Source organism: Diabrotica undecimpunctata, chromosome 6, assembly GCF_040954645.1.
Source record: "Diabrotica undecimpunctata isolate CICGRU chromosome 6, icDiaUnde3, whole genome shotgun sequence".
NCBI lineage: Eukaryota > Metazoa > Arthropoda > Insecta > Coleoptera > Chrysomelidae > Diabrotica > Diabrotica undecimpunctata.
In genome coordinates this window covers 19,886,970-19,897,053 of record NC_092808.1, presented here as the reverse complement: position 1 = coordinate 19,897,053, position 10,084 = coordinate 19,886,970, and the positions used below count along the sequence as shown (strand labels likewise).

At 31.9% G+C, this 10,084-nt stretch overlaps 1 protein-coding gene across 1 annotated transcript in view; it reads right to left on the bottom strand.

The window, feature by feature from the left end:
- Window positions 1-796: 796 nt before the first annotated feature.
- LOC140443257 (uncharacterized) overlaps window positions 797-10,084 on the bottom strand; it is a 30,090-nt gene continuing 20,802 nt past the window's right edge. Inside the window, exon 2 of the mRNA XM_072534400.1 lies at window positions 797-7,396. Coding sequence (XP_072390501.1) covers window positions 6,408-7,396 — 989 coding nt within the window. The 3' untranslated portion in view covers window positions 797-6,407. The remainder of the gene's footprint in view (window positions 7,397-10,084) is intronic.

Sequence of the window (10,084 nt, the reverse complement as noted above, 5' to 3'; positions counted from 1 at the left end):
AAAAAAAAACATCGAATTCGGCATTGAACTAATAAAATTATATTAAATAAAAAAACAACATTTCTAAAAATGAAGAAAAAATAAAATTTTCTATGCAAGCGAACATTCCATTAAATAATAAGCCGAAATCCTTTTGTATCTATATACCTGTTTTTTAAAGAACCAGTTACCTTTTAGTAGGTAGTTATACCAGGTAATAAGATATCCTCTGTTACACAGTGTAATGCATATGACATTACACTGTCTACAAATAGTAGATAAAAATAAGGAGCCCATATAAACCGTTCAGGGTATATGTTGAAAATATACGGTATAATCGCACAGTTGCCAAACTCTCAGATCTTACTTAAACCGATAAACGTATGGATCAAATATACAATGAAGAAGATCTGAACGACCCCTATAATATATACACGTGAACTAAGCGATATACATTTATGATACAGGGGTATTTACGGGCTCCAAAAAATTTTTATAAATTATTAAACTCTACATGTTGATGAATCGACTGAACCAATATTACGGAATTGTCAAGTGAGCTCCGTATATCGGTATCCACTTGACCACGGAGCTCAATTGAACCTGAATTTTAACATGGGCGGAGTTCACTTAATGCCGTAGATATATATATATATATATATATATATATATATATATATATATATATATATATATATATATCTTTATATAATATATATATATATATAATATTAAATTATATAAGTATACAAAAGGAACATTTTTATATTCGAGAGAGAAAATATATCTTCTGTCTCTCTCTTACTCATTATCTTACATATGTAATGATTTCACAGATTCACTCCCATACAAATTTCCAACGTGAAGGGCGCGTATAGAAGTATAACTTCAAAAGACGCATTCAATTGTCTTGGATCTTGAAGAATTAAGATATATCAATGTGTCTCAAACGTAGAGTTTATGACAAATGTATCTTGCCTGTAACTACATATGGACTGGAGACCATGGCCTTTACAAGAAAACCTTAGAGCAGCTCAGTACAACCCAAAGAGCGATGGAGAGGGCCATGGTAGGGATTAGTTTGGGAGACAGGATTCTGGAGGGAAGAACAAAGATTACTGATGTCGCAGAACGTATAGCAAGGCTCAAGTGGCAATGGGTCGGACATGTTGCCCGAGATAATCCCGAAAAATGAACACAGAGATTAACAAACTGGAGACCAAGAGAGAACAAGCGAGGAGTAGGCAGACCACAGAGGAGGTGGGCAGATGATATCAAACAAGTCTCGGGCAAGTAGTGGATGAGAATTGCCAAGAGTAGAAATCAATGGAAGCAAATGGAAGAGGTCTATGTCCAGCAGTGGACGAATACAGACTGAAGAAGAAGAAGATTAGAAAATAACTTTTTTTGTACACTCGCAGGTTTATAGAAAATTGTGATTTTGTAGGACACCTACTGGCTCAAGACCTATCCACCAAGAATGCAATGATATTTATGCTTGTAAGGCTAAATAGAAATGGAAATAGCCTGTGGGATATTTTTTTTAAGGTAAAACTTTAAGACAACCAAGAATACGCGCTATAACACGATGATGACATTTACTTAAATGTTTTCGTTAGTGTGACACAGCAACGACTGCTTCAGCTGTGCTGTGTGTTTTGTTAGTGTCGTTTTCTAAGTTATCAGAGGGTGGAGTATAATTTATTGTGAATTTGAGCTCATTGATGTTTCAAACACACAAACAAATATCAGTTATTGAATTAGATTGTACAAGGAGACTTTACCAAAGCAATCTATCTACTGGACTTCTAAGTCCCGTCAGGGATGTTATTGTATATGTATTATTAATTAAAAACAGGGTGTATCTACCTAAAATAGGGAAAAGGGATCATAAAAATTGGACGCAAGGACGTTCCTATTAGTACTAAAAACTAAATGAAAATAATTTATTTGAAATATAGGTAGGTAACATTTTTTTTATTTTTTTTTTATAGAAGAATGTATAATTGGCTACATAAAAAGCCACTCAATGATAATGAACTTTTGGCTGCAGCTGAAGAAGCAGCTTTTGAACTAGCAAATCTGCCACTGGACAACGAAACGATAACAGACGAAGAGCAAAGTGATGAAGAAGATGAGTATTACGAAACCAACAACATGACAACGGTTTTTCAGGAAGTAAATTTAGACAATGAAAATGCAGATTCTGAACAGCAGGCAAATACTGGAATAGAAAATAATTCTCCTGTTACATCTCTTGAAGTTTCAGAGCCAAAGAAAAACAAAAGAGGAGGAAAAGCAGAAGAGGAACAGAAAAGAAAACGGAAAAAGAGAGAGCGTACTACCAACATTACGTCATACAGCTTGGATGAGAATGTGATTGAAGAACACTTGCTCAACTGACAATGATTACTTTCTAACAGTGTTGGGGCCAAATACTACATCGTCTAAGAGTCAAACTTGTATGCTACTCAACGTGAAAAGACTATGAATTTTAAAGAATGTGAACTATTGGTTTTCCTAGGACTTAACTTTTTTATGGGCTACCATACACTACCAAGTTATACACATTACTGGTCATGTGCTAAAGACCTCGGAGTCTTCTTCTTCAAGTGCCATCTCCGCGGCGGAGGTCGGCAATCATCATAGCTATTCGGACTTTTGAGACGGCTGCTCTGAAAAGTTCATTTGATGTACATCCGTACCACTCTCTCAGATTGCGCTGCCATGACATTCTACGCCTCCCTATGCTTCTCTTTCCTTGGATCTTTCCCTGCATAATCAGTTGGAGCAAGGTGTATTTCTCTCCACGTGTAATATGTCCGAGATATTCTATTCACCTCGGAGTAGCAATTGAGGGGCTCGGTAGTAAACAATGGTAAGGGACAAATTTTGATTTTTCCCGAAATATTATGTAAAAGATGGCAAGGGACATGGCAACGCAGAAAACTTGACTTATTTTATCCTCCGAATAACAGATGGCGCAAGATTTATTTCTTAAAATTTGGTAAGAGACATGCATACGCATGAAAATAATGTTGTGTCCATGATGGCGGAAGACAAAGCAAGTTGTTCAAATCTAAATGGCTTTTTTGATGTTATAAGTGACATTTCTGAGAGCTACGATGATTATGACTCAGATAAAGATCCTGAATTTCGAATATTTAGTGAAGCTAGCTCGATTAACTTTCTACAAAGAAGGTAATTTATTGATATTTTTAGAATAATTGTTTGCAAGTAAAAAATGGTAAAGGATGTACTAACATTGTTTACATCCACATTCACTTTGCATAAAAACTTAACATTTTTTACTTGCAAATATGAAAATGAATGAATCGGCAGCCCTATAATACTTAATACGATTTTTATTTATGTTTTAGAAAACTTTTGAAAGAACATGGACTTCAAGAAATTTCTTCTCACACATACCCAGAGTCCAGTACTGAAGAAGAAGGGGAGGAAGAAAAAGAAAATTAAATGAACACAGTAAACAAGAAGAAGATTCTGTTTCAGAAACAAAATCTAGAAAAAGGAAGCGCAAGAATATTTACTGAAGAATATAAGTTTCAAAACTTCAAAAATGGATACATGTCAAGCGTGCGATAAGTTTTCAGTGGCTTTAGAAAATGCTGTTACACAATGATGAAACTGGAGTTAAAAAAATTAAAACTGAACAAAAATTACATCATAGAAAAGCTGAAGCAGGTCAACAGGCAGTCAGAGACGCAGTAGAGGAAGCAAACTTAAACCCAGATGTGCATGCAATAAGTTTTGATCTACAGCAAACCCTTCCCACACCAAAGCTTACCACTGGTCCCATGTTCTATAAGAGAAAACTGTTGTGCTATAATTTAAGCATACATTCCCTTGGAGATGGTCAGGGTCACTTTTTTATGTGGGATGAATCTACTGCTAAAAGAGGGTCGGACGAAATCGCTAGCTGTCTCAAAATGTACTTTGAGAAAAATAATATTCGTGGCAGAAAACTAATAGCTATTTCAGACAATTGCTGCGGACAAAATAAAAACTGGACTATTATTGGTCTTTGGCTTTGTCTTTTACAAAATGACTATTTTAAAGAAATAGTTCATATATTTCCTCAGGTAGGACATACAATGTTGCCAAGCGACAGAGACTTTTCTGTAGTAGAAAATTATGTCAAGAAAAACTGTGAAATGGTCTATTCACCCAATCACTGGGAAGACATTTTGAAGAACCGTCAGAAAAAAAACCTTTTCTAGTAACTAGGGTCCAGCAAGAGGATATATACGATTGTTCAGTACTGAAAAGCTATTTTAATCAACCGGTAGGTATTTTACAAAGTAGTGTGAAATTATGCCTATCTTCAGAAGTTCCAAAAAATATACAATATTCAGCATCATACAGCGGATTATTTAATTCCATGTCCTTGAATAAAAGAGGAAGACCAACAGCTGCAGAAGAAAAATTTCCTACACTTACTCAAAAATATAATCATCCCCTTAGTATTCATCCAGAAAAACTGAAAGATGTAAAATCATTCTTGGAATGGATTCCAGCTGTTTATCACGAATGGTATATAAATTTAAAATAAACCCCTAGTACCTACCAAAGTATGTTAAGTCAACACCACTTAACATGTTACGTTAAACTTTTTCGAATATTTTAGGTAAATAATGTTAAGTTGTAGTACATATTTTTATATTTTTCTCAATAAACACATTGTAAAAAAATATTTGGTATTTCATATTTTGCCTACTGATTAACAACATAATTAACTAATTTGAACATGATTCATAGTCTTATATTTTTTTATAAAGAATATTTTTTTCAAAATTCAACACTTCAAATCTCAAATCTTCTGTATTGTCCCTTACCATTTTTTACTGCCGGACTCCTCAATTGTAAAAAGAGTAATGCCTAGGAGTCGTTGTAAACAGTTTTTGCAATACCTGCATATAAATGACAATTCCACAATACCCCTCAACAACAAAGACAAAATCTATAAGATAAAGTTTTTTGTGACAGCTTTGCACGAACGCTTTGATATTTTAAATAATGGAACGAGGACTCTAACAGTTGAGGAATCCATGATAATCTTCAAAGGCCGCTTCACATTGAAGCAATACAATCCTAAAAACCCATCAAAAGAGGGTACAAACTATGGTGCCTGGGAGACCAAAACGGGTATATTAAAATATTCGATGTATACCAAGAAAAAAATGAAGTAGCCGAAAAAAAGTGATTTCGGATTGGGCGAAAGAGTTGTTTTGACTTTGACCGAAAATTATTGGGGCACTAGTCGTATAATATATTTCGACAATTACTTCACGTCAGTCTTTTTATTAGAAAAACTAAAACCTGAAAACACGTTGGCATGTGGAACAGTTCAGCGTGATCGATTAGGATTACCATCAAATAATATAGAAGAAAATAAATCCTTTCGGCGATGTGATATTGATTATAGAGTGTCAAATATGCATATATCATTCTTCAAATGGTGTGACAACAGGATAGTACATTTTTTATCCAACTTCCATGGTACAGAATTGACTACAGTCAAACGTCAACAGAAAGATGTTACCAAGATCGATATAAAGTGTGCCCAGATTGTCGATAATTAAATAAACATATGGGTGGTGTAGATCAAGCGGACAGATTTCGCCAAGCATATTGCATCAATAGGCGGTCCAAAAAATGGTGGCACCGCCTATTTTTTGGAATTGTTGATATTGCATTCGTCAATATTTACATCGTCTATAAAAAACTTCATCCTTAAGAGCATCTTACGTTACTTGATTTTAGAAGAGGAGTTGCCCTAGGACTCATGAATAAAACCAACAATCCTCTCACACAAAATAAGCGAGGATCGGCGTCTTCAGTGACACTTCGAAACAGTCCACAAAATCCTTTGGTGTGTGCAAAACGTAGGAAATATAACTACAGTGTTTCTGACGACGTTAGACTGGGCAACCGTGGAGTGCACTGGCCAATTTTTACCCCAAAAAGAGGTAGATGCGAACAATGTTCGTCTGTTGCAATAGAGTCACGACCATATTCAAAATGTTCAAACTGTTCGGTATATCTATGTGTTAATGATAAGAAAAATTGTTTTACCAAATACCATAATATTACTGAATAAACAAGTATGTAACATTGTGTAGTTGTATAAGTTAAGTATAAGTTGTATAAGTTACCATCACTCTCGTCCCTGACAGGACTTGTAGGTCCCGGCTCCCCACTCCTTATAAGAGGTTGGGCAAAAAATTTGAAAAAATTATTTTATACTATTTACACATCCTTTAAATCATATTTGTACTTTTTTCCAAAATTTCTAAGAAATCTTATTCCGGGGAACAAAGGGTTAATGTTTGTAAAGTTTTTCTCCAGCGTGTACTAGCAAATGTATTTTTAAAGCACTTGCATCACTAAACTTCTTAAAACAGATTTCACTTGTAAGGCTCTTCTACATTGTGCACTCTCAAATGTCTTTTCAAAGTAATTGCTACGCTAAACTTCTTAAAACAAACTTCACACTTATAAGGTTTTTCTTTAGTGTGCACTCTTACATGTTTTTTCATACTATATGATTCACTAAACTGCCTAAAACAAATTTCACACTTGTGAGGTTTTTCTCCAGTGTGCACTCTTAAATGTTTTCTAAAAGCACTTGCATCACTAAACTGCTTAAAACAAATTTCACACTTGTAAGGCCTTTCTCCAGTGTGCATTCTCAAATGTGTTTTCAAATTAGTTGCTATGCTAAACTGCTTAAAACAAATTTCACACTTATAAGGTTTTTCTTTAGTGTGCACTCTTACATGTTTTTTCAAACTATATGATTCACTAAACTGCCTAAAACAAATTTCACACTTGTGAGGTTTTTCTCCAGTGTGCACTCTTAAATGTTTTCTAAAAGTACTTGCATCACTAAACTGCTTAAAACAAATGTCACACTTGTAAGGCCTTTCTCCAGTGTGCATTCTCAAATGTGTTTTCAAATTAGTTGCTGCGGTAAACTGCTTAAAACAAATTTCACACTTATAAGGTTTTTCTCCAGTGTGCGTTCTTATATGTTCTTTCAAATGACGTGCTTCACTAAACTGCTTGAAACAAATTTCACACTTGTGAGGTTTTTCTCCAGTGTGCGTTCTTATATGTTGTTTCAAATGATGTGCTTCACTAAACTGCTTGAAACAAATTTCACACTTGTGAGGTTTTTTTCCAGTGTGTACTTTCAAATGTCTTTTCAAATGACCTGCTTGACTAAACTGCCGAAAACAAATTTCACATTTGTAAGGTCCCTGTCTAGTCTGAATTTTTATATTTTTATTTACAGTTTTCTCTTTGGCGTCTCGATTCGTATAGTGTTCTTTATGAAATGAATGTTCATACAATGTTTCCATAATTTTCATTTTATTCTCTTCCTCAGTAAAACCTAAAATACAAACAACTGTAAACATTTACTACAACAGAAAAATAATTACAGCAATATGCAAATCAGCATCAACAAATCTGCTTATTACACCAGTGTTTGTACAAAAAATTGTAAATATGTAATTATTAAAATAAAATAAAAAAAATAAAGATTTTTAAATACATTATATTTATTTTTTCTCATTTTCTCTTTGAAATGGTCCTTTCTATTTATTTTATCTTCGATAGTAGTACATATATATATATATATATATATATATATATATATATATATATATATATATATATATATATATATATATATATATATATATATATATATATATATATATATATATATATCATCTGACTATCTGTATGGCACCTCTACATATACGTATAGATTTGGCACCCACCGAAAGGAATTGATTATTTGCATATGTACCTGTGTATATTACATTAGAATTTACGATAGATCATACTGTTACATGTAAAATTATGAATTTGTTAGAAATACAATTATACTCTCTTTATATATTTCGCCATTCTTTTGGACCCCTTTTATACTCGTATTCATTAGGTACCCGATGTATACTTTACTCATTTTCAGGGCTATGTGGCACCCACAATGTATATTTTTTAGCTACATTACAATACATATTACACCCGCTGTGTTGCCACGATTTGCTTATGTTGCATTAATTTTGATATTGATTTCATTGGACTCTTTGGTATCTTATTTATATGTTATGTTTATTTTTAGTTATTATTCAAATGTAGTTAATTTAAATTTATTATAATTGACAATTTTTTTATTAATAAATTTCTTTATGTTTATTTTAAATAGGAATTATAAACTTTAACTTCCTCATTTAATTTAAATTAATATTTTTACAATTTGTAATTTTGTAATTTCAATAATTTTTTCATTTGATTGGTTTACTCTATACTTCTATTTTAATTATCATTATAAATTTATTAATTGCCTAATTACTATTTCTAATTTATAAGTTATTTAATTTAAATACCAACAACGCAATTTAAAACAACCGAATTAATTCTTTGGAAATAAATTTAGGATAAAGTTCTATATACCTGGGGTGATCGACAAGGGTCCAAACTAAGTATAGTACCTACTTCAAGACGTAATGTATTGATGACCTTATGTTCGTATATAGCATGCCTTTTTAAAATTTAGTTTAACAATGTATTACATTTTAATTTCAAACACAGGTTACCAATTTTAAATGTAAAAAAATAACACATAAAAATTTAGCGTTTTTTTCTTTAAGATACATTTACAGATTAATTTCTTAATGTTTTATATTAACGTTAATAATAAACGACTTAAAAACCCTTTATTTAAAATTACGCATAATTTATATAGAAATTTTTGAGCTTTGTACGATTTTTATATTTAAAATTCAATTGAATAAGATGCTATTTATTTTAAAGTTTTCAAAAGTTGACATATTTATATTTACATGCACAATGATGTATTTCATTTTATATATCTATATATTAAACATTGGAATGAAATTAAATGTGTACGAATTAAAACGTGGTTGTATTTAAAATATACAAATAGAAAAATGCGTATTCGGGCCGGCTACCTTTTTTTACTACTATTGACGGTCTAATAAGTAATATTATGTAAATTTGTAATTTTTAGTTAGGAACTACAATTGTGATTTCGGTTATTAAGTTTTCAAAATTGTACAAAATAATAACTAAAGTTTTATTGAGCTTAAAACTTCGTTGTGATTTTGAAAATTTCAACAACTTCCAATACATACTCTAATATTGAGTAGTTCTCCGTTTTATGAATGCTATAATTTATTCATATTTATTAGCTTGGATCCTTGTCGAGCACCCCAGGTATATTAGGATAAGTGAAATATTGTAAAAGTTGAGCAATATTTTGACATATTTATATTTTATTAGAATAAAATTATTATATGCAGCACGTGTTGGAACAATCAGCACTGCGCACATCATATCTTCAACAACCAATAAGACAAACAAATTCACGTGAGCTTTGTTTATTGTATGCTTTATGATATTTTTTAGTCTTGTTTCAACTCGCAGACAAACGGTTGATTAAGATGTTGTCATTACGTTTCGTACTTTTTTTATTGCAATTTGTTGATGCTGTTTCCACCATTTCCGGTGGCTCTACATATGATATATATTGGAATATTTCTAATAACATTTTTCAAAAAAATAAATTTTTCATCGAAGTGAATCAAATGGGATATGATCAATTGAATATATTTTGTCCATTTTATAATAGACCGAATAACGGAACGAATAAAAAGCGAATATAAAATTATATAATATATAGTGTTTCAAAATTCTAATATCAAACATGCCGGATCATAAGACCAAATCCTCGTATAATAGCTGTATGCGATAAACCATACCAGAAGACGTATTATACAATTACATTCCGACCATTCTCGCCATTGCCAAATGGCATGGAATTCAAACCTGGCCACGAATATTTTTTCATTTCCACACCACATAATTATAATTTAAACAGAAGAATTGGGGACCAGTGTAAAATGAAAATAATGTTTAAAGTGGAAGGTCACCAGAAGCCTTTGGCGACCTTCATCTACACACCAGTATTTATTCAAAATATATTTATAAAAATTTTAAGATTCATATTTATATTTATTGAATAATTTTTTGTGTTTCTATGAATTAT